Source organism: Lagenorhynchus albirostris, chromosome 13 (genome assembly GCF_949774975.1).
Source record: "Lagenorhynchus albirostris chromosome 13, mLagAlb1.1, whole genome shotgun sequence".
In the NCBI taxonomy this organism is placed as follows: domain Eukaryota; kingdom Metazoa; phylum Chordata; class Mammalia; order Artiodactyla; family Delphinidae; genus Lagenorhynchus; species Lagenorhynchus albirostris.
In genome coordinates this window covers 73,912,183-73,938,060 of record NC_083107.1, presented here as the reverse complement: position 1 = coordinate 73,938,060, position 25,878 = coordinate 73,912,183, and the positions used below count along the sequence as shown (strand labels likewise).

The 25,878-nt window shown below is 37.3% G+C and overlaps 1 protein-coding gene across 5 annotated transcripts in view; it reads right to left on the bottom strand.

The window, feature by feature from the left end:
• The window catches only part of LDAH (lipid droplet associated hydrolase), a 96,156-nt gene that overhangs the window by 61,880 nt on the left and 8,398 nt on the right, over nucleotides 1–25,878 (bottom strand). For 4 of the 5 annotated variants that reach the window (XM_060169673.1, XM_060169672.1, XM_060169675.1 and 1 more), the window contains exons 2-4: nucleotides 23,624–23,779; nucleotides 13,017–13,160; nucleotides 969–1,138 (exon numbers count right to left, since the gene is read on the bottom strand). In XM_060169673.1, coding sequence (XP_060025656.1) covers nucleotides 969–1,138; nucleotides 13,017–13,160; nucleotides 23,624–23,777 — 468 coding nt within the window. In that variant the 5' untranslated portion in view covers nucleotides 23,778–23,779. The remainder of the gene's footprint in view (nucleotides 1–968; nucleotides 1,139–13,016; nucleotides 13,161–23,623; nucleotides 23,780–25,878) is intronic. The other variant, XM_060169674.1, reaches the window with a different exon arrangement.

Below are 25,878 nucleotides of genomic sequence, written 5' to 3'. Positions count from 1 at the left end.
ACGAACCCGTGTCTCCTGCATCGGCAGGCGGACTCTCAACCACTGCGCCACCAGGGAAGCCCCTTAAATAGGTCTTTATATCTCCAGTGTCTCACTTAATATCTGGCACATAGTGGCACCCAGTAAGTATTTGTGAATGAATGAATGAATGAATAAATGAGTGTCTCAAAAAGGCTGCCAAGCTATAGAACAGATAAGGATTCAGACTTATGACTAAATAAAGATTTAATGTTCCTTAAGAATAACTGTTTGCCTATCAACAATGGTGATAATAATAATTTTTCTTCCTTTTGAGAGGAGGCATGAATATTTGCATAATACTCTCCCTAGACAAGATTATTGCCTCAGCCCTAGTTGGTGACTGCTTTTAAATATTCCTTTACAGGGACTTCCCTGCTGGCCCAGTGATTGAGAATCTATCTTGCAATGCAGGGGACGCTGGTTTGATCCCTAATCAGGGAGCTAAGAGCCCACATGTTGCGAAGCAAATAAGCCCACGTGCCACAACTAGAGAGAAGCCTGCACACCGCAACGAAGAGCCTGCGTGCTGCAACTAAGACCCAATACAGCCAAAAAATAAATAAATAAATATAAAAAAAGAAATATTCCTTTACCAAAGACAGCAAGTTGTATGTAATTTAAGAACTCCAGATAACCCTAGATTAAAAAGCATTTGTTCAAATAAAATACTGTAAATTAACTATACTTCAATTTAAAAAGAAGAGGCATTTATTCAGAAAATTCCCACCTCCTTCAGCGTTATTTTTTGAAACATTATGGGAAATGTATGAACATACACTCACACAGGCCCACAGTAATATAGAGATAAGGATAAAGGCAGCTAACAAGTATCCCTCTCTGTGTTTTATTTATCAATTCAATACGAGACAAAAAAGCAAAGGAAATCTGAGAGGATTTGTGCGAGTGCACAATCGAGCACCGACAGTCCCCTCCTGAGGCGTACTTACTGGGAGCTCAGGGGCATGCTTCAGAACCTGAAGGGAGAAATAGCAGCCTATGGAATGGCCAATGACCACAAGTTTCATTTCCTTTGGCACATGAGTTCTCAGGAAAGCTAGCTTGTGTTCTACTTGACCACGGAGTCCATAGATGTCCTTAATTTCTTGAGCATTTGGATCTAAAATAAAAAATATAAGTTATGTTTTCATTCAATAAGTGAAAGCAATCACTTCACTGGGGAAAATATCTAAAAAAAAAACAAACCAATAATAATAGCAGTTGCTATCATTTATTGAAAGCCTACCATGTGCAAGCCACAGTGTTGGCACTTTATTTAAATTATATCTTCACAACAACCCTGGAAAGGAAGTATTCCTATCTTCATTTTATAGATGAAAATCCCAAAGCTCACGGACGTTAGGTGATAGATTGGCAGTTACATACCTGTTAAGTGCGACAGGTGAGATTCAAACCCAGGTGTCTGTCCTCAAAGCCCATGAACTCTCAACTATTCCATCAACTACTACAGTTTAGGCCACTGGTTCTCAAACTTGAGTATGCATCAGAATTCTCTGTAAGGCTTGGTGAAACACTCATTGCTAGGCCTCACCATCAGAGTCTCTGATCCAGTGGGTCTGGGCTGGAGCCCGAAAATTTACACTTCTAAGCCTCCAGAAGATGCTGATATTGCTGGTCCCAGGACCACACATTGAGAACCACTGGTTAGGCTAGGTTACATGATTAATATATAACCAAGAAAATCCATGACACTGCTTCATTATTTTAGATAATCTTTGTTTAAAGAAGTCAAGACTGAAGGCATAAGTAGAAACGTTTTAAACTGTTCCTTTTAACCAGCACAGTCCTGACCTGAAATATCCTTTCTTCCTTTCACAAATGAACGTCTTTAAGATTCTTCAAGACCTACTCAAAACTTTATCTAGCTAATCTTCAAGAAAAATGAATGAGCCTTCCTTTGTGTTTAACTAGTATTCACTTCTTATTATAGCACTTTATCATATTTGTATAACTGTCTGTTTCCTCCCTGAGACTGCGAGCTCCTTGAAGGCAAGGTCCATCTTTCATTTCTGTGTCCTCTGTGACTAGCACCCAGTAAATATTATTGTTGAATGAAAATATGAAATGACTAGACAATCTGAGGATGCTGCCAGCTCCAATATTCTATGAGCAGAGAAAACTTCAATAGGCTTTCCCTATGAACATATATACAACCCCAATGACAGGGTGTAATATTTCAAGATATCACAAGGTAGTCAATTGCCTTCAAGGTACTGACGCAAACTATAACAAAGGTACCCAAAACTCATTAGGAAGAACTGCTCTTCAGTTTTATCTGTACATGCTGGTTTTTCTTCTTTCAGTGCTCAGCTCCCCCTTGTTAATCTGGCTAACTCCTCTTTATCCTTCAAACTCTCAACAAGTGTTACCTCCTCTGAGAAGCCTTTTTATGATTCAGTAGATGAGGAGTAAAGTGGCCTTCCTTTCAGTTTCCACCACATCCCATATTTATCTCACCACACTACTCCTAATTTACTTCTGTACTTCCTGTCTTGCCTATCTCTTTCTCCAATGCCTGGCATACAGTTATTGAAGTGCTTTTTATTGAATTAATGAGGCTTAGTTCCCCGTTTCACTGGTACTACTGAAACAGGAGATTTCCCAGGTGAGACATGTTCTGCTTTAACCCTTCTTCCCAGGTCAGCCTAGAATTCATTCTCTATTTAACAAGGAAGTTCCCCATAAAACAGAATTGGGAAGAGACAGAATCTGGAAATTTGATTTTCGTAGGGCCTCCGATGGCTCCAAATCCAAGTTTTTATTTATTTAATATTCTATTTAAGTTTGAGTTGTTCATATTCCACTACTGTCATATATCTTCTCTGATCACTCTACCCAGGAGTGATCGTATTGTTCTGATACCCCAAATACCTATAATATTTGCAACCCAAGTTCTTTATTTTTCAAAATATACAGCTTTTGAAAATGTTGAAGTCTTCCTTTCATTGGGACAGTATGGTATAGTACAAAGATCAAGGGCGTTGGAGACAAGATAAACCTGGTTCTAACTCCCAGCTAAGCACCTTACTATGTGACTCCGTGCAAATACTTTAACCTCTGGCTTCAGTCTCCTCATATATAAAACAGAGATAGTAATTCTAGCCTCCGAGGAATGTTGCTTGCGTAACACTTTAAAGCACATAGGAAGTGTCTGGCATAAACTATTTGAGAAATGAAACTTATGACTGCTATCATTTCAATTCCTGTCATTTAAGGCCTCCCTCAAATACACATTTATATGGTTAGAGCAAAGAGAAAGAAAATGAGCTAAATACAATAAACATTTAGAAACTTCATTGATTCTAGAAATAAGGCCCTAAAACATATTTCAGATGAACTTTAATGACCATTATAATTCAAATCATTATCGAAGTGAATATTTCAGAAGTAAGTCTGGCTTTACCTCTGGGAATTGCTCAGTAGATTTCCAAGATAAACACACTACTTAGTGTTTTCTGAAGTAATGAGATTAATGGGGAAAGTACTTTCTATAAATAAATAATCTATGATAGAAAATTTCAATGTGCACTCTGGATATTATTTTACTAGCAAAAACTAAAAGCTAAAAGAATATCTATATACTGGACTGTATACTCTATACTTTCTCTCCTATTATGATTTTAATATACTCTGAAAAAAATTCTAGGAATCATTTATTTACTCTCCATAAAAATATTGTAAAAAATTCACATTCAATTGTATCAAAATCAGAGTGATAATATGGAAATGATTTATACCGTTCTTTTTATAGAGAAAATGTACTCAAAGTTACGATCAACTAAGTATATTTGGAAAGTAAACTGTTTCTAAACTGAAAACTGCCTGAATTGATAGATGGCAATCCAATTCACCAATTCTTTACCAATATATGGTCCTGAATATAGTACTGACAATTGCCTTTTAGAACCCGAGCCTGTTTCTTAGACCCATCTCAATGGAATTCACTTCATAGATCATTTACTGATTCTGGAGTTTATTTCAAAAGGTATGTATAATCTGTTCCTAAGTAGTTCTTTGGGGAATTAAGTAATATCAGTACTTCGCATTCACTTTTCATCTAGTTGTTCAAACTGATTGATCCAGTTATTAAAATTCTGTCAATTCTGGATCAAAATATCATGCATCCCTTATAGCTTCAGGAGACAGGTAAATCTGATAACTATTATTTTCTTCCATTTCTCATGAAGTAAATTGACCACTCTGACAGAAAACAGTGACTAATTGGCCCATGATAATATTGAAAACTCAGATATAAATACAATATACTCCCTTGTCTTCAAGGAGCTCATAGTCTAATAAGAGGAAACAGAAGTAGATAAAAACATTATTATAAAACACTGAAGTAAGTATAGCTCAAGCATCTCCTTGAGAAAATAAGAGGGTTTTATTGGGTCAAAATAGAAAGGTAATGCCCCTTTGAATTCATAAAAAGTACTATGCCTTTCTCCAAATAAACCAAGAGAGATACCTGGAAAATACTATTTACTACATGCACATTACTATAACTGTGTAATCTTAACTACACATTTCAATACTATCACAATGGTCTAAATTTAACAACACATTTTAACAACACATCCACATATACGTTTATCTAGATACACACTGAATATAAATGCATAAGTTTTACTATATATTGTCACACAAACAATATTTACAAGTCACCAACGACCACAGAGCTAACAAGACCAAAGATTAGTGCTACATGAGCCTTCTGCTAGGACTGAGTCTGCACACAGAAACTCTCTAAATCTTACACCAGAATTTTCTCAACTAGTGAAGTCTTCCATCCTGCTCCCATCATTACTCCAAAGCTATACCTTAATAATAACTTTAATTAAACAACTTACATGTGGAGATTAAAAGGCTAAAAATAGCACTTCATATTTTAAAGAATGCTTTGAGCAAGATGAATATACAGTTTACTCTTTAGGTCAAGCTTTGAAAAACACACAAAACAATATCATGTATTGTTTAGCATTACATATACATAATTAAAAAAGAGAAATGAAATTTACTCTAAATTCATGATACTAGAACATAAAGGCATAAAAGTGTGAGGTGTAATTTTGGACACTGCGATGAGTACTGTGCCTGTTTGTGGTTATAAGAGAGATGGAACAAATAAGGTTAGAAAGGAAGGTTGAGACTAGATCAAGTAGGACCCTGAACATCACTAAGGGATCTGGACTCCACGGTGTGAGCAGTGAGAAGATGCCCAAGGATCTCAAAGGGAGGGACAACGATCCGGTCTGTGTTATAGGACATCAGCTACAATGCTTTTCTCCCTCCTCTGGTCTGCTTCTTATTTCTGTCTTCCCTGAGAATCTAACAGTTTGCTCGATTCTTAACTCTTCTTCTTGCTCTACCCTTTGGTTTTCTGCTTCTTCCCACCTACTGAGAGACTTACTTGTTTATTTCTAGTGACTGAGAGCCCTGAGACTTGACTAACTGTCCCTGCCTCAGGAGAATCTTGTCGTTCCCTGTAGCCTCCATGTTCTTCTGCCAGAGTCCTGGAAAGAGAAAGCCCTACTGTTTTTTCTCTTTCTTTCAGTTTTGGGTACTAGAGTGGGAGTGGTTTAATGATTCTCGGGATAAACATGACGCAAATTCATCATTAGCTGAAAGACTACGTAACTTTTTTAGGTAATGTTTTACCAGTTGAAACTAAACCACTATGATTTCTAGCTTTTCTGTTACACGTTTGGAACAAATGACAAAATAGTTGATAATGAATCTGCCATCAAGTAAGCTGACTCCATAGTAAATCAAAGCCAGAAAGAGTTTATACTTCTAATTCCTCAAATTTTCTTTTCACACTTTTTTTTTCCTGAGTCACCTCCTTCTGACACTGGTGAACATCTGTTCTCCCAATTATACCCAATTTATGATTGTGATAATGTGGTGCAACTAGAATATTATTTCCAACTGTTCATGATTTTAACATGTGCTAATATGAAGCAAAACGTACTTTCAACATTTGATGTGTGGTTATAGCTTATGTCTTTTCTCTCAATGATTACGTATTTTTCACACCATATTTTGCATGTCAGAAAACCTGTACTTTAGAACAATAATCTTGGATGATGAATAATATATCTGTCCTGCCTATCCATTTCAGTCTACTGTAGCATCCTTCAATTTGTAAAACAGATGAAGGCAGAACTGTTCTGGTTCAATCGGGGGGACTAGTGAAGCTCAGAGCCCCATGTGCCCTTTACAGAACTTTTGGGCTACTCACAACACAGATGCAAAGTCACTAAAAGGCAACATTTTCATTTCTTTGTATACCTCTGTAGCACCACACATAATAATCTAGTAGGTTGTCGATAAATCCTTGATGATGGATGAGTTGCCCTTTCACCCCCCTCTAGAAACCACAGCTTCCTATGGCCCTGTGGTGGCCCTTTGGGCTAATGCCTCTAGATGGCACTGTTCTCATTAGCAGCAAAGGACCCAGGCTCTAATTACTAAGTCATTAACTCAACAGCACACAAGCAGCCTAAGCAATAAACATACTCAAAATAAAGTTATAAATAATATGTCAATTTAAAACAAGAATTAAATACATTTCTCAGAAATTCAGACACAATAGATACTTTCTGCTGGTTTTCCCCACCAGTGTTTACTGGCGAAGATCTATAGCAGGGCTTCTGAAAATGTGGTACCAGGACCAGCAGCATCAGTATTACTTAAGAACTTGTTAGAAATGCAAATTCTCAGGTCCTACCCCACTTGTAGTGAATCAACAACTCAGGAGGTAGCATCCAGTAATTTGTGTTTCAATAAATCCTCCAGGTGATTCTGATGCCGGCCAAAGTTTGAGAACCCCTGATGTAGGGTTACTCTTTGAGTCTATTTTCAACTTTCAAAGTTGCTACTCATGTTCTGCTCAACATTTGTTTTGTCTTCAAGTACGACTTAAGGGCTTACTGTGATAACTGAGTTGGATGTTGCTTTCATTAGGTAATTCAATATATAGCTTCTATTATGATGACCTTTCTCACTGAGGTAAGAATATAGGAATAAGACATTTTAGCTAATCATCACTAAGTTTGAACACCATGAAAGGAGAGGTATTATCCTTCATGAGTACTATGAGGTATTTCCACTACTTCCTAGCTTCTCCTGTCCTTGGTTATCTCTTCTCTTGCCAGAGTTAAGATAACAGGCCAGCAAAACTGGTAGCTTTTCGAGATTTAGCAAGTTAAACAAGCCTGTTTTCTAAGAATTCTTTTAACACCTCTGTTTTCCAATACCACATAAGATAGCCAAAGCACATTCTAAGCAGACGTACAAATTTCCTGACAGAGGAAAAACTGTGGTATTAAAACCCCCAAATTTCTTTGGGTATATATGAAGAAATAACTCAATAAATATGTATCTTTTAAACTATTTCAAGGTAAAGCAAGTATATACTATACATTTGATTCACATTCAGCCACATTTCTGTGACAGCTGTTGAAATAGATGTTTTTAATCAAGGCAATAAAATCTGTATATTCGGTTTCACTTCACAAAATCTCTCACTGCTAGGTAATCAATAGTTGCTTGCCTTTCAAAGCATACCCTAGTCTTTAAGAGAAGTGTAAAAGCCTCGAAAGTAAATTGCATTCACAGAGGAACACACACACACATACACGTAAACAGATAGAAAAAGACACTATAAAAAGAGGCACTTTGAGGTATTTAGGCAAGATTTTGCCATGAGTTGCATAGTTTCATCTACACTCCATTTATCCTGTCCCCTTTACAAGTCATAGCAGGAAAAGGGTGACAGACCAGGTACAATCTGTGACCGTGGAAGGGCTAATCACTAGCACTTTGCACCAGCCACCTGAGATGACCTACCACAGGACTAGAGCACTGACCTCAGGATCACAAGTGCTGGCTTCCTGACCACGTCCTACCACTCACCAGCACAAGGTCATTTAGCCCTTTTGGGCCTTACTTTCCTTCCTTGAAAAATAAGGGTTCAAGATGGAATTTAATGTAAATACTTTTGTTTTTTAGGTTGATTTTTTAAATTAAAATATAGTTGATTTACAAAATTATATTAGTTTCAGGTGTACAACATAGTGATTCAACATTTATATAATAGATTATACTCCATTAAAAAGTATTATAAAATATTGGCTACATTCCTCATGCTGTACAGTATATTCCTGTATCTTATTTATTATATACAGTGGTTTGTACCTCTTAATCCTCTGCCTCTGTGTTGCCCCTCCCCCATTCCACTTCCCACTGGTAAGCACTAGTTTGTTTTCTATATCTATGAGTCTGTTTCTGTTTTGTTATATTCATTCATTTTACTTTCTGGATTCCACATATAAGTGATAACATACAGTACTTGTCTTTCTCTGTTTTGTTATATTCCTTCATTTTATTTTCTGGATTCCACATATAAGTGATAACATACAGTACTTGTCTTTCTCTGTCTGACTTATTTCACTAAGCATAATACACTCCAGGTCCACTCATGTTGCTGCAAATGGCAACATTTCATTCTTTTTATGGACGAGTAAAACACTGTGTGTGTGTGTATACACACACACATCACATCTTCTTTATCCATTCATCTGCTGAAGGACACTTAGGTTGCTTCCATTACCTTGGCTATTGTAAACAGTGCTGCTATGAACACTGGGATGCATATCTCTTTTCTAATTAGTGTTTTCACTTTCTTTGGTTATATACCCAGGCGTGTAATTGCTGGATCATATGGTAGATACTTTTAGCTCTAAGATCCTATAATTCTTTTTCTTTCTTTAAAACCTTTTTTTAATAGTGGAAATTTTGAAACATACACAAAAGTCCAGAGAATAGTGTAATAGACCCCCATGTACCCATGGTCCAGCTTCAAAAATTATTTTCCTTTTTCTTTCCAGCTTTACTGAAGTATGACTCCAAAGAAAATCTGTATATATTTAGGTTGTACAACACGATTGTTTTTAAAGGTGTACAAGGTGATGACTTAATATACATATACACTGTGAAATGACTACCACAGTCAGGTTGAGTAACACATTCATCACCTCACATACTGTTAAGTGCCTGACATTAAGCTTTTGATTGATGAGACATCCACTTTGAATAAACATATTGCCAGCTGTAATGACCCAGCTACTAGCAAAACAACCAGATAAGGAACTAGGCCACCCCCACCCATGAAGGCTTTCCCTTTCAGAAAGCTTTGGGTAACCTAAATAACTGCTCAAGTGACCTTTTCTCCAAGACTTGTTAACTTCTGTCTTTTTTGAGAATAGCCATCCTAACAGGTGTGAGGTGATAATATCATCGTGGTCTTGATTTGCATTTCCTTGATAACTGATGATGTTGAGCATTTTCCATATACCAGTTGGCTATCTGTATGTCTTCTCTGGAAAAATCTGCCCATTTTAAAAATCAGGCTATTAAGTGTTTTTGCTATTGAGTTGTATTAGTTCCTTATATATTTTGGAAATTCTCCTTATCAGATATATGGTTTGCAAATATTTTCTCCCATTTTATAGGCTGCCTTTTCATTTGGTTGCCTGTTTCCTTTGCTGTACAGATGCTTTTTAGTTTGATACAGTCCCAACTGTTTATTTTTGCCTTTGTTACTTGTGCTTTTGGTGTCATATCCAAAAAAATCATTGCCAAGACCAATGTCAAGGAGTTTTTCTCCTATGTTTTCTTCTAGGAGTTTAATGGTTTCAGGTCTTAAATTTAAGTATTTAATCCATTTTGAGTTAATTTTTGTGTATGGTGTAAGATAAGGGTTCAATTTCATTCTTTTGCGTGTGGATATCCAGTTTTCCCAATACCATTTATTGAAGATACTATCCTTTCCGTATTGTGTATTCTTGGTGCCCTTGTCAAAGATTAGCTGACCCTATATTTGTGGGTTTATTTCTGGGCTCTCTATTCTGATCCACTGGTCTGTTTTTATGCCACTACCATACAGTTTTGATTACTAGCTTTGTAATATAGTTTGAAATCAGAAAGTGTGATAACTTCACCTTTGAACCTTAACTTCAATCTTCTTCCCCAAGATTATTTTGGCTATTTGATATCTTTTGTGGCTCCATACAAATTTTAGGACTTTTTTTCTATTTCTGTGAAAAATTGCAGCTGTAATTTTTGTAGGAATTTATATAGGGATCGCACTTAATCTGTAAATTTATAATTCTAAATAGAAGATAATTAGGGAAATAAAAAAGATAAAGTAGGTGAAAGTGGTAGTAGAAGAAATCTGAGCAACTAAAGGGCTGAAACAAAGTCTGGATGATCCTGCTTATCAAGGGCCTGATCACTGAGAGTGGAAACTGTTTTAACAGAGAGGAGGAGATTAGCCAAGACAAAGGTAATCTTACATGTGATGCCTTAAAAAGAAAGACACAGGAAGTCTGGATGGTGAGATAACCTAATAATAAACAATGTAAGTGCAACAGATTTGCTTTAAGCACAGAGGTATTTTTCCGTTAAGTGCTAGCAAAGAGGCAGGTTCACAGCAGGTACTCAAAAAAGATTAAATTGAGTAAATGGAATTAGGAAAAAAGAAAGCTTAAATTCCATTCTCAAGAGTTGGCATCTGATGTTAAAGTCAATCTAAAATTAACACAGGATTCTGGAACCAGAACTAACATTTCAGGAAGCTGATATATACCACGATATGTGAGAATTAAGAGATCAAGAGCCAGGGAGTTGTGATGTTCACAGTGAGATGACACATGAATAGTTTGAGCTATGGCTTCAGGAGGGAAAAGAAAAGAGAACCAAATCCCATGCTAACTACAGAACCAAAGAGTATCTATCTACTCTGTATGGACAGGGTGATTTCATTTCTTAAATTCTGTAATAACTACATTGTGTCCTGACCATATGTATCAGTTAACTGCCAAAAATAGGACATGGATAAAAATAGGAATCACCTCTTAATTGTCACCCACTTCTTCAAATAAAAAAATTATTACAATTTAGCTTGCCTGCAGATGTTCATGAATGTGGAAGGAGCTGCCACTTAAAACAGAAACTTTTCCTTTGCTACTCAACAGGATCGAGGCTTCAGAGGGACTGCTTCTAACAACTGTAAGGTAATACTTCTGAGGATGGACCAAAGGTAAGCTAATAAAACTTGAACAAATATTTAGCAAAAATGTTTTAAGAGATAACTTGTATGTTCTACTACTGCTCAGGTACAATGTCATATGTATATGCTGACCTATACCTGTGATCAGATTTAAAACATAACATTCCCATTCATGATTATATGGACTGAATATTTGTGTCCCCTAAAATTCTTATGTTGAACAACCCCCGTGCCCCCACTGTGATGGTATTTGGAGATGGGGACTTTGGGAGGTAATTAGGGTTAGAGGAGGTCATGAGGGTGGGGCCCTCACGAAGGGATTAGTGCCCTTATAAGAAGAGACACCAGAGAGTTTGCTGGCTTGCACTCCTTCTCGCTTTATCATGCTCCCTCCCTCTCCCTCTCTCTCTCCCTCTCTCTCTCTGTCACGTGAGGACTAAAAGAGAAGGCAGCCACCTCAAAGCCAGGGAGAGGGTTCTCATCAGAACACAATTATGATGAAACTCTAATCTTGGACTTATAGTCTGCAGACTATGAGAAAATAAATTCCTGCTATTTAAGTTACCTAGTTTATGGGTTTTGTTATGGGAGTCTGAACTAATACAATGATAAAAAGTATAATGTAAATATTAAAATTATTAAAAACCTCCAGTATTTTTGTGTGTGTGTGTGGTACACGGGCCTCTCACTGTTGTGGCCTCTCCCGTAGCAGACACCAGGCTCCAGATGCGCAGGCTCAGCGGCCATGGCTCATGGGCCTAGCTGCTCCATGGCATGTGGGATCTTCCCGGACCGGGGCACGAACTCGTGTCCCCTGCATCGGCAGGCGGACTCTCAACCACTGCGCCACCAGGGAAGCCCTCCAGTATTTTTTTATTAACAGATTTTATTTTTTAGAATGGTTTTAGAGTTGCAGAAAATTTGAACAGATTAGTCCAGAAAGTTCCCATATCACCTACCTCTTTCTCCCTCCCTCCCCACACATGGTTTTCCCTATCATTAGATGCTCAATAAGTACAAGAAGATGCTCATACCATAGGAGAGGCATACCAGAACCAGGGGCAAACTAGGCAATGAAGCCATAGCCACCTCTCTCCCACCTCAGATTAACAAAGTGGAACCCTTAGGGAATGCCCACACAGAAATTATGTTTTTTTTTCCTCTCATCTCACTTTTTTTTTAGAAGAGTGAACATGCTAGAATACTCATGAATTAGAAGCAGGTAATTTGCAACTCTGTGGTACTACTTCCTCCATTTAAAGGCTTCCAGAAATTTACCATGTAAAGTCCTAGTTCTCCCTTCAGCTTTCAAGGTTCCTCCCAATCTGACCCTGCCTAGCACTCAAGTACCTACTGAATCTCTCTTCCTGCTATGCTAATCCTTCTGCCTATTATACAGAAGGCACCCACCTCCACCCCTCAATTCCAAATACTACTCAGCTGTTAAAACTCTTTTACCCTCTCCTTTGTTTACTCCTTAAGTAGCCACATGATCAGCAGGCCAGAGTTTATCACTTAATCACTCTCTAAAGATGAGAATGAGAGCTTCTTTAGAGTACGAACCGTGGCTAAGGACCACGTCATCTTATACTACTTCACTGTTCCTCTTAATACAACCCTGGAACTATAGTACATGATCGATAAACATATAGTTGGTTACTAGTAGGTAAATACAGATGGCAAGTCCTAGACAAACTGTTTGATCTGCCCAAACTTTTAAAGAAAATTACCTGCAGAATGATTAAAATGACCCCCCAAATCCTAAAATTACCAGAATGTGGCATCATGGGCCCAATGCCACAAGTGGAGGTTTCCACTGGTATAACTCTTAACCTTAGCAGGCTTTCTAGAAATATGAACACCCACTCACTGTAAAGGAAAGCAGATGTTAACAAACACATACCATCTGAGGTTGTAAGAATCTTCTTGTCTTTGGGGGCCAAGGCATGCCCAGCATGACTGATAACCCAAACTGGAAAGCGTCTTTTTGTTGAAGAATACAAAGCCTTTGCAAAAGGCACATAAAAGGCAGAAAAACCTGGGTTACCTAAGAAAAGAAGCAGACTTTTAGATTAACCAAAGCAATAAACTCACATAAGACAATGTGCTGACTGAAAAAGAAAGATCTATTTCTCCTTATACTTCCCTAAATGTTACTATACAAACGTAGTAACATTTACCCATACAACTCAATTTTAATATGCTTTATACCTTAAGTCTGGGAATTATCATTTAGAAAATTTCTGCTCCTGCTTTGTTCTCCAACTGCTTCAAATAAATTCTTCCTCCATGTTCCTCATCTTAATAAGTGGAAGCACCAATCATAAATCAAATACTCAAGTCCTAACAGCAGGAGTCATTCTTGGTTCCTTCCTGTTCTTCACATCCAATTCATCAATAAGTCCTGTCAACTCTGCTTCCAAAATACCTCTCAACTTTGTCCAATTCTCTCCATTAGTGTTATCACTTCCCACTGGGTTTCCCACAACAGCCTCCTAACAGGTCTTCTATCTACTCTTGTCCCCTGGGAATCCATTCTTCAGGGTACCCAGAGAGATATCTCCAAACCTCAAATTGAATCACAGCAGTACCCTACTTAAACACCTTCCAGTCGTTTCACATTGTCTAAAATCATTAATACTGCCTGTCAGCCCCTTCAAGATTTGACTATGATCAGTTACCAAGCTGCACAAAAACCAGTGTCAGAATCATTCACAAAGACAACTTTACGGAATCTACTAACTGTTTTCTGGTCATTTATCACAAGTACTTATATTGTAGAGATGTATAGTTTGATCTTTGGGGGAAAAGACCACCAATTAATACATGTAGATTTTTCTTGTGTATGTACAGAAGGTATTTTTGAGGTGGGTTTGCTATAAAGAGACAGAATGAATAAGTGATCTTTTTTAAAAATAGTCAATCTGACACATCTTTGGGGGAAAAGAGTGAAATGGTGTTTTCATCTTACAATCATCATCTGTATAACACCTTCATAAATACTAGTCCATTTCATTCAATATCTGTTTCTCCAATCAATTTATCTATTTCTTCATGCTGCTAGGTTTTCTCCTCTTTGCAATTACATGACAGGGTTTTGCTGTACTGATGTAACCTCTGCCATCCTTGTCAAATTTTACTGATTTCTTTTTCATTGTCTATATCTTTTAGTTTCCTAGATAAGCAATGTAGCAAAGTGGTTAAGGGCATAGATTCTGGAGCCAGACTGCCTGGGATGGTTTTCTTACCTTGCCACTTACCAACTGTGTGACCTTTGGCAAGTTATTTAACCTCTCAGGCTTTGGTTTCCTTGTCCATAAAATGAGGATAATAATCATACTACCTCATGTGAGAACTAAGTGAACTAATATATGTAAAATACTTAAACAATGCTCAATACACTGCCTGCTGTATAAATGTTAGCTATTCAAACTTGTCATCAGTGTCTAGCCATGATGGTAATATATGAAGGCCTTATCACCCCTATTGTTACTTTGCTTCTGTTGCATTCTGACCTAGTGACTCAAGTTCCAAATTCCTTTTTGTGATGGTGCTCGTGTCATCTTTGTTAAATAGGTGAAGACTTCCTCAAATACAGTAATGTGTTCTTTGGTCAGCTGATTAAGTGTCTGCTGTGCAGCTAGAGGAGAAAGAAGGGAAACAGGGTGTGTATCAGCACAGAGTTACTGTAACGTCAATGGTGGATGTGATGACACTGTTTCATGTTTTATATTTAAATCTTCAGTATGGTTGGAATATTCTTGAGTGTAAAGTACAAAGCAGTAATCCAGCTTCTTTTCAAGTGAATAGCCAAGTGTCCCAAGAGCATCTATTATATTACCCATTCTTTCTGCATGGATTTGAAATGTCTTCTGATCCAATACTGAATTCTTACATTTGTTTGCTAATTCTGATTCCAAATAATTCCACTTATTTTTTCCTTTTCTTCTCTGCCAGCATCATACTGTCTTGATTACTACATTGTGGTTTTTTGTTTGTTTGTTTGTTTTTTAATGTTTCAGTAACTGGTAGGCCCTTAGAATTATTTTCAACAGTTTCAATTTTTAAAAACTTCTTTGGAATTCTGATTGAAATTTTATCTCATTTATACATAAGTTTAGAAATATTTGATATTTTCCACATTACTGAGTATAACCTTTTAGGAATGTGTCATGTCTCATACTCAAATATTTTATGTCTCTCAGTAAAGATTTATAAGTTTTCTTCATAGGACTAGAAAATAATAACACTTTTAAGTACTATAACCTATTACATGCCAGGCAGTATTTAAGTGTTTTACATATATTAACTCATTCAGTCCTCACATGAGGTAGTACTATTATTATATCCATTTTATGGGTGAGGAAACTGAGGTAGGGAGGTTAAATAACTTGCCAAAGGTGTTACCAGTGTTATCATACAAATGATAAGTGCTCAATAAATATCTGAAGACTGAAAGAACATAAAAAGTAAATAATACTGAATTTTAAAAAGAACATAAAATTACCTAGTCTAGGATCTTCTGCATACCTTGTTTTAGTTAATCTTACAACAGCGCTATAAAGTAGCTGACATTATCACCAAGGATAATGAGTGGACACCCATTATTATTATTACTATCATTACTACTATCATTGCTATTATTACTACAATTATTATTACATTTTTAATTTTTAATTTTTTAAGTTGAATAGATTTAACATGTAGCATTCTGTAAGTTTAGGATGTAGAGAGTGTTAAACTGGTTTAACTTTAAGGAGAATCCAAAGATAACAACTACATGATTTAGACACAATGGTTGCAATGACAGTATACATAAAACCAGAATGAATGAGTACTAGATAATGGAACTGCTAAAAAACAACTTTTTCTCTCTATCTCCGGGTCTGAGTTCTTTAAGTCTGAGTTCTTTCCCTTAATGACTGTAAGATCTTAAGCAAATCCCCTTAAACTTTCTGATTTACTATTTTATCACCATGAAGTAAATGATAATGCCAACTACTCCATGTCCATTTATTCCATTCAGTAATATAGCTTCTTTTGTATACAGTAAGTCCCCTACACATGAACCTTCAAGTTGCGAACTTTCAAAGATGCGAACGTGTCCCTGTATGCCAGCTGTTGTACTGTATTACTGTATTTTTCAAGGTATTGTACTGTAAGATTAAAACTGTTTTCTTTTTTGTGTGTTTGTTTTTTATGTATTATTTGTGTGAAAAGTATTATAAACCTATTACATTTTAGTACCATATAGCCAACTGTGTTAGTTGGGTATCTAGGCTAACTTTGTTGGACTTAAAAACAAATTGGACTTAATGAACGTGCTCTCAGAACAGAACTCGTTCGTATGTAGGGAACTTACTGTATTCTTTTAGTTATTTTTTTGTAATTTATATTCTAGTAGGAGAATATATACACATAACTAAGTAGGTAAATAAGATAGTTCAAGAGTGTGATAATTTCTATGAAGGAGATAAACAGGATCATATGATAGAGAAGGGACAAGATTAGGATGGCCTGAGAAAAATGTCTGAGGAGGTGGCATTTAGCTATAACTCAAAAGATGAGAAGAAATCCACCATGTAAAGATTTGAGGGAGAAGAATACTAGGATGGAAGAATAGGTGCAAAGGCCCTCAAGTAATAAAGGGCTTGGCTCCTGAAGAAAGTCCACATTGGCCACTAACATGGAGATCCAACTTATAACAGAGACAGAGGTAGAAAATATAATGTAAAACATTTAAATGTCATTGCATACTTCACCGCTTAAATGTTATGGCTTATGTTACACTTTATGAACCATGAACTAAACTTCCTGGTTAGGAGATCACAGAGAAAATTAAAAGGGTCTTGTTTATACAACTAAAATCAGATATATATGTACGTATATATATATATATCTACCTCCAGGTGTAAAGATGTTCAAAAGCATTCCAATACAGAAATGCAAGTTATACATTTTATCAAAGGATATCAAAAGGTGTTATAAACACATGGTTGAACATACACATAGTGAAATGCCTAAGCAACGTATAACAGAGGCTGTGGTGATCATCTCTAGACCCTGAATGCCAATAAACCCTTAACTACTTAACACTGCAATTGTAGACTTATGCCTTCTAGTTAATCTTGTATGGGACAAAACTTCCATATATCAAGTTAATGTGGCATGGCATCTAGAGAAGGTTGTCATGTGGACAGAACTTTGGGCTTCACCATGGAGCCTTGTCTGCTCCATCTCCAATCACTGTACTCACAATACAAGACATGCCACATGATTCCATTATCCCCATATGACCACTTGAGAATTATAATGATTCAATATGTTCTATAGTGAGTTCTCATACTGCCTTCCTTTGCTTATTTCACTACTTAAAGGAAGTCCAAGGATGCTATTAGCAGAAATTCTACAAAAGTTCATTGGAAAAGATGAAACTAAATTAAAACCTCCTCAATCTGTGGCTTCCAATAAATAATTCCTCATTATCATTACTAACTTAAAAGTGATGAACTAATTTTGCCATGTGTATAAGCAAAGTGATTTAAAATACTACAAGCAGGTCATGCAGCTCAATATCAAAAAAACAACCCAATCCAAAAATGGGCAGAAGACCTAAATAGACATTTCTCCAAAGAAGATACACAGATAGCCAACAAACACATGAAAGGATGCTCAACATCACTAATCATTAGAGAAATAAAAATCAAAACTACAGTGAGGAATCACGTCACACTGGTCAGAATGGCCATCATCAAAAAATCTACAAACAATAAATGCTGGAGAGGGTGTGGAGAAAAGGGAACCCTCCTGCACTGTTGGTGGGAATGTAAATTGATACAGCCACTATGGAGAACAGTATGGAGGTTCCTTAGAAAACTAAAAATAGAACTATCATGTGACCCAGCAATCCCACTCCTAGGCATATACACTGAGAAAACCATAATTCAAAGAGTCATGTACCACAATGTTCATTGCAGCACTATTTACAATAGCCAGGACATGGAAGCAACCTAAGCATCAACAGATGAATGGATAAAGAAGATGTGGCACATATATACAATGGAATATTATTCAGCCAGAAAAAGAAATATAATTGATCTATATGTAGTGAGGTGGATGGACCTAGAGTCTGTCATACAGAGTGAAGTAAGTCAGAAAGAGAAAAACAAATACCGTATGCTAACATATATATGGAATCTCAAAAAAAAATGGTTATGAAGAACCTATGGGCAGGACAGGAATAAAGACGCAGATGTAGAGAATGGACTTGAGGACATGGGGAGGGAGAAGAGTAAGCTGGGACGAAGTGAGAGGGTGTCATGGACTTATATATACTACCAAATGTACAATAGATAGCTAGTGAGGAGCAGCCGCGTAACACAGGGAGATCAGCTTGGTGATTTGTGACCACCTAGAGGGGTGGGATAGGGAGGGTGGGAGGGAGATGCAAGAGGGAGGAGATATGGGAGTATATGTAAATGTATAGCTGATTCACTATGTTATAAAGCAGAAACTAACATACTATTGTAAAGCAATTATACTCCAATAAAGATGTTAAAAAAAAATCTACAAACAAGAAATGCTGGAGAGGGTGTGGAGAAAAAGGAACCCTCTTGCACTATTGGTGGGAACATAAATTGATACAGCCACTATGGAGAACAGTATGAAGGTTCCTTAAAAAAACTAAAAATAGAACTATCATGTGACCCAGCAATCCCACTACTGGGCATATACCCTGAGAAAACCATAATTCAAAAAGAGTCATGTACCACAATGTTCACTGCAGCTCTATTTACAATAGCCAGGACACGGAAGCAACCTAAGTGTCCATCAACAGATGAATGGATAAAGAAAATGTGGCACATATAAACAACAGAATATTACTCAGCCATAAAAAGAAACGAAATTGAGTTATTTGTAGTGAAGTGGATGGACCTAGAATCTGTCATACAGAGTGAAGTCAGAAAAAGAAAAATACTGCATGCTATCACATATATATGCAATCTAAAAAAAAAATGTTTATGAAGAACCTAGGGACAGGACAGGAATAAAGAAACAGATGTAGAGAATGGACTTGAGGACATGGGGAGGGAGAAGGGTAAGCTGGGACGAAGTGAGAGAGTGGCATAGACTTATATATACTACCAAATGTAAAACAGATAGCTAGTTGGAAGCAGCTGCATAACATAGGGAGATCAGCTTCGTGCTTTGTGACCACCTAGAGGGGTGGGAGAGGGAGGGTGAGAGGGAGACGCAAGAGGGAGGAGATATGGGGATTAGCTGATTCACTTTGTTATAAAGCAGAAACTAACACACCATTGTAAAGCAATTATACTCCAATAAAGATGTTAAAAAGAAGAAGTGATTTAAAATAAAATTTTACGTCAGTCTATCAGAGATGGACTAAACATGAGGTCTATAGTGGTTTAACAATCTTTGAAATACTGTCATCCTAATTTTCCCCACAATATAAAAGTACTAGCTCCCCGAATAAAATACAATTTTGAATTCCACAAACTAAAGAGCAGCAAGAGCCTACAGCTTGCACAAAGCCCACAGAAACGGGCCAAGGGCAGCAAGGAGAATAGAAGGGCAAACATAAAAGAACACCAGGAAACAGAATGATCTGAAAATGTGAAAGCCACTATAAAACAATGACACTATTAAAAAACAAGTGTTTGGGCTTCCCTGCTGGCGCAGTGGTTGAGAGTCCGCCTGCCGATGCAGGGGACACGGGTTCATGCCCCGGTCCGGGAAGATCCCACATGCCACGGAGTGGCTGGGCCCATGAACCATGGCCGCTGAGCCTGCGCGTCCGGAGCCTGTGCTCCGCAACGGGAGAGGCCACAACAGAGAGAGGCCCGCGTACCGCAAAAAAAAACAAAAACAAAAACAAAAAACAAGTGTTTTAAACTTCCCTTTCTCCTCAGTGTCTTCAATGAATGCTCCTTCTATCTCTTCATCATATCTTAAACTTGGCTCTCCGCTATGATAGACTCTCTTCCTTTCAAGGCCCTGCAAAAGAGACCTCACTATTCTCTAACACTTCATATACCTCAATGAGAGCAAAGGCTTTTGCAACACACCACTCCTAGCACCTAATACCAATGAGTGAGTGAAAACACCTCTGACTGGGGAAGTATAGAGTGGGCTGTTTGCTCCACTTATAGTTCATCCTACTGTTAACAAGCTCTCCTCCTCTAAGATTGAAGCCATCTGCTTCCATCTATCAACTTTCTAGTCATTCTCACACATTCCCTGAAAACCTTGACCCTTAAATGTCAGTTTCACTTGCCATTCCATAAGTTAGGTGATTTCAAAATCTGGGAGGCCTGACTGAGACAACACCTTTGTCCCATAATTCATTCTCTCGATCAAATTCAAAGAACTTCATCTATATCCAATTTAAGCAACGAATTCCAGTAGCCACAGCCTGGATCAGTGGTGTGCATATCAAAATCCACTAGAGGGCTTCTTAAAACCCAGATGCCCCACCCCCAGAGTTTCTGGTTCACAAGATCTGGGATAGGGTCCCAAAACTTGCATTTGTAACAAGTTCTTAGGTGATGCTGCTGATCCTGACAACAACTTTAACAATGACAGGCCTATGTCTTTTCATTACCCAGAAATGGTTTACATCCAAAGCATCCTAACTCTGATAGCCCTTCTCCAGCTCAATCTTTGACCCTTTTAGACCTCACTCCCAATATACCTGCTATTTGATCACAGCCCTGCTCAAAATCTATCTACTTGTTTTTGGTCAATAATTCCTTTCATCCTGCATATCTGCTATTTTCAATGCTGACCAATTTCCTTAAGGCCCCAATCCACCCTCTGCCATCCTTACTCTCCACAGATCACCTCAACTCTTAACTAACAGAGAAAACAGAGGTCAGGAGGCAGGAACTACTTTATTTCCTCTGACACACCTTCACACTTCTCCATTTCAGTAACCAACGTCACCTCCATTCTAGCCTCAGAAAGATATTCCTTCTCCAGTCCAAGATAATGTTTCTAATTATTTTCTCAATCCCACATTCTACCATTGCCTCCAAATCTCGGCTTCATCTAATAGCACTTGTCACGCCTAGAATTTCAAACTCTCCCTCACTATTGGCAGAGCATATATATATATATTTTTTAATAAATTTATTTATTTATTTTTGGCTGTGTTGGGTCTTCGTTGCTGCGCATGGGCTTTCTCTAGCTGTGGTGAGCGGGGGCTACTCTTCATTGCGGTGCACGGGTTTCTCATTGTGGTGGCTTCTCTTGTTGCAGAGCACAGGATCTAGGTGCGTGGGCTTCAGTAGTTGTGGCACGCAGGCTCAGTAGCTGTGGCACACAGGCTTAGTTGCTCTGCGGCATGTGGGATCTTCCTGGACCAAGGATCGAACCTGTGTCCCCTGCACTGGCAGGTGGATTCTTAACCACTGTGCCACCAGGGAAGTCCCTGTATTTTTAATTTTAATAGATGCTGACAGACTGCTTTCCAAAAAGACTGTTACATCATGGCAGAACACTGGAAGTTTATTTTCAGAACAGGTTAAACCAAAGAGAGATTCTGGATCAGAAGTCTTAGCCCAGTTGAGAACAAAAGCACTATACTGAGAAAGCACTATACTGAGAAGAAACACTGAAACTCCAACCTCCTCTCCCTTGTTCAGCTCTGAACATTAGCAGACAGGCTTCCATTCCTCAAATAGGATACTTGGAAGATTCCTTCCTGGAAAACTGAACAATCCAAGAAACAGCTACAGATACTGAAAGCTGGAAATCCTCTAATAAAATGCTGGGTCCCTACCCAATCACCTTAAGGTGAGGATTACCTAAGGTAACCAACCACTCCGTTTTGCCTATCTGTTGTCATGGTTTTAGTACCGAAAGTCCTGTGTCCTGGAACACCCCTCAGACTAGGATGGCTGGTCACCCTAGGCATACCTGTGGACAAGCCCCACCCCTGAATACAAGCTTCCAATAAATTTTTTACATCTTCCTCTTCAAAATGAAAGGGTAGTCAAGGATTATCAAACATTTGAGGAAAAACAAACACTAATAGAAACAGAAAAAGGAATGCAGCAAAAAGTCTAACAATGCAGGAAGCCAAAAAAAAAAAAGATAATGCACCCACAAAACACATGAAACAGGAGACTATAAAAAAGAAAGAACACAGAGCTCTGAGAATTGAAGTTACGTTTCTGGCTTAAAAAGGTCCACCAAAATCCAATGTATGAAAAACTGCCATACCAAGGTGCCTGACTATAAAATTTCAGAATCTTAGAACAAAGAAAAGATCTAAAATATTTTTTTGCTGGGGGAGGGGGGGAGCTTCACATACAAAAGATAAAAAATCAGAATAATATCAAGACTTCTCAAAAACAGTCTGAACCCTGGAAAACAATGAACATGCCCTCCAAATTCTAAGGAAACCACGATCTCCAACCTAGAACTCTAAGACATTTTCTGACATGCTAGAACTGTGAAAGATTACTTCCCATGCACCTCTTCTCAGGAAGCTCCTAGAAGGTATGCTCCACCAAAAACAAGGAATAAACCCAGAAAAAAAAAAAATACGGGATCCAGGAAACAAGGAATCCAACCAGGAGAAAAGTGAAAGGAGTCCCCAGGATGGCCTGTGTAAGAAGCCTAGAGAGCAACCAGTCTGGACTGGAGCCGAAGAACACAGAGTTCTGGGAGGGACAGCCCCCAAAAAACAAAACAAAACAAAACAGAAACCCTATTACTCAAAAAATGAGAAGTTTTTTTCACTTCTGGAGAATAATTTTAGGATAAATTACCAATTGAAACATAGAAAACTAAGCAAATAAAAGGGACAACCATTAATCCAGGGAAAAGAAACAAAAATGTACAAGAAAAGAAATAATAATACCCCATAGGCCTAGCTGTGTACATGAGATGATATAATATGATACATATTAACAGTTTCATTTTCAACCTTTAGGCTGATACATATATATATACACACACACACACACACACACACACACACACACACACATATATTTTTCAAGCTCATATTTTTAAAAACTGCTTCGAATACCTACAATCAAGCATCTTCCCCTAACATTCTATTGATACTGATCCAGCATAAATCACAAATGACCCAGTTGACAAATCCCAGAATAAATAAATGTTCTACCATAATCTTATAATCATCTTGAAATAAGACAGTAAAAATTATTTAAAAAACTATCAAAAATATTATTTGATAAAGTTCTAATTATTCCAAATATTGTTAAGAAATTTTAAAAAGCAGATTATAAAACTACTTATGGTATACATTGTGATTTAAAAAATGTATATAATATGTATACTATTAATGCATAGATGACAAAGGAAACATCCAGCCACTAAAGTATCAAGGGTGGTTGTTATCAATGGTTTGAATGTATTTCCTTCTATAAGGATTTTTATATTTATCAAATTCTCTTAAAATCAGAAATAGTTACAAGTATCTGTGTACAGTCTTCTCATCCAGATTTTTAAACTTACCAGGAATAATGAAAATAAGCAGCTTAGGCCTGTTGGCAATTTGATCGCTAGTGAGGTCAGTCCAGGGCCCACACTTTAGAACCTGGGTTTCAATTCCACAACATAGAATGAATTCCTCATGCACAGGAATTTCTTCCTTGATTTCTGAGTCCATTTCTAAATAAGGGGAGAAGAACAATATGAAGAGTCACTAAAATATAAAACTTTGAGCCAAAGACAATATTCGAGAATAAAAAAGACAAAATTCAATATACCTAGAAGGAAATGTCACAAAGAGATATGAGAGATATATGACTATTCAGCTATTCTAGATTACAGGATTGAAAAAAAAATTAAACCACAAGAGAAGAGAGAAAGAGGGGAATGTCTTTGGTGAAATTAAAGACTACAGAGGAGTGTGAATCAAAACAAAAATCCCACCACTCTCCTCTCCAGTCTAAATTGACAATATCCATGGCTAACTTCTACTTTCCCTCTGCTGGAATTCTTATATAGCTATATGCTCTACCAGTGAGAGAAGTCCCCCTACCTTCACCTGGTGAAGTCTGGTGAAAAAATACAGAGGCTATGGCTGCCCTTGTACTCTCTCAGATAGAACTGTAAACAGGGACAGTGAACTCCGCGATGAGCTCTGAGTTTTCTCCTCTATTAATCCTCTCATCCCAAATTCTGTAAGTATATTTTTATACATTATTAAAGCATTATATCATTAAATTATGAAATGGATAGGTGGAAGAAAACAGAATATGAGATAACATCATGAACAATTTTCTGAATAATCAATATATGTGCAAAAATGCAGTCCCAAATTATTTATATTACCCTTCCACCTCTGCCTTCCCTGTGTCTATCAATACGACCATGTCCCAAACTTTCATTGTTCTTTCTATCCTCCTCTTCAGCTATCCTCCTTTCATTCAGAGCCCTCTAGAGTCTAGATTATAAGTACCCCTAAAGCTTTTTCTCCTCTTTCCACTTTATGCCAAGCTTGTACTCTGGTCTATCTTGTCCCTGCATTTCCTCAGTGTCTTCATGCTTTTCTGCTCCTATACCTTTGCTAATGGTTTTACTCTGCCACCACTTCTGGAATGCTTTCCCCCTTGTGCAACTTATCAATTTATTGCCTCCAAATTCATCCTTCATTGCCTTCTCTGGAAAAATGGATCTGGGTCTTTTAAATATTTTTCCTCTGCCAACTGATATGATGTTAACCTTGAAGAGTGTGCTGAAAGAGAGACACTGCAGGAAGAAGGATTTCTCCCCTGGTTTCAATGTACCCTCTCAGAAGATTTCTGGAGCACTTGTCCCCTCACCCCCGTGCTCAGGCTGTGAGGTCTCTCTAGAGCAGTGACTTCCAACCAGAGACAATTTTGCTCCCAGAAGACATATGGCAATAAATAAAAATAGTTTTCAATGTCACAACTTGGTATCAGGGGAGGTGTTACTACCAGCATCTAGTGAGTAGAGGCCAGGGATGCGGCTAAGCATCCTACACTGCACAGGACAGCGCCCACAACAAAGAATCACTAGCCCAAAAGGTCAATAGTGCCAAGGCTGGAAAAATATCTGGAATGAAAAATTTTCACTTAAAAAGTGGGGACTCCTTTCAAAATTATATTAAAAATATACTGACTGACTAAATAAATAAAAGTATCATCTCACCTTTTCTTGTGGATTGATTTTTAGTTCACTTATGTCACTGTAGCCCAATCTTTGAAACTATCACAAAATACAGTATATTTATAAAGGTCTTATGACATTTGTAAAGTGTTAGAAACAATATTAGATTTAACTGTTATACACAGTATTAAATTAGAGCACTGACAGAGAGAACACTGGCTAAATTTAAGATCTGCACCACAAGAGAATCCGAAGTTATTAACTGTATTCAACTCATAAATACTTAACTTCAAAGTAAATGACATCTTAGGAGTTTGATTAGCCACAAAGTTAATGAGAATGCAAGTAGATATGAAACTTAAACAGTCTATGAAAATTAGAAAACAAAAAAGCAACAACTCTAAAACACTTCAAGTAAAATACAGCTGAGAAACACTGAGTTAATGTATGTATTTGTAAAGCATCTTTTTATTTTACTTCACTCTTATGTTTCTGAATCTCACACAGCCAAATAAAAAAAGTAAAGAAAAGCTTTACTTTCTTCCTTACCTAAGAACCCAAGGTAATTCAATGCTGCCAACAGTAGGCAGGTTAAGACAGGACAATGTGTTCTAATATATATTATTAAAGGCTGA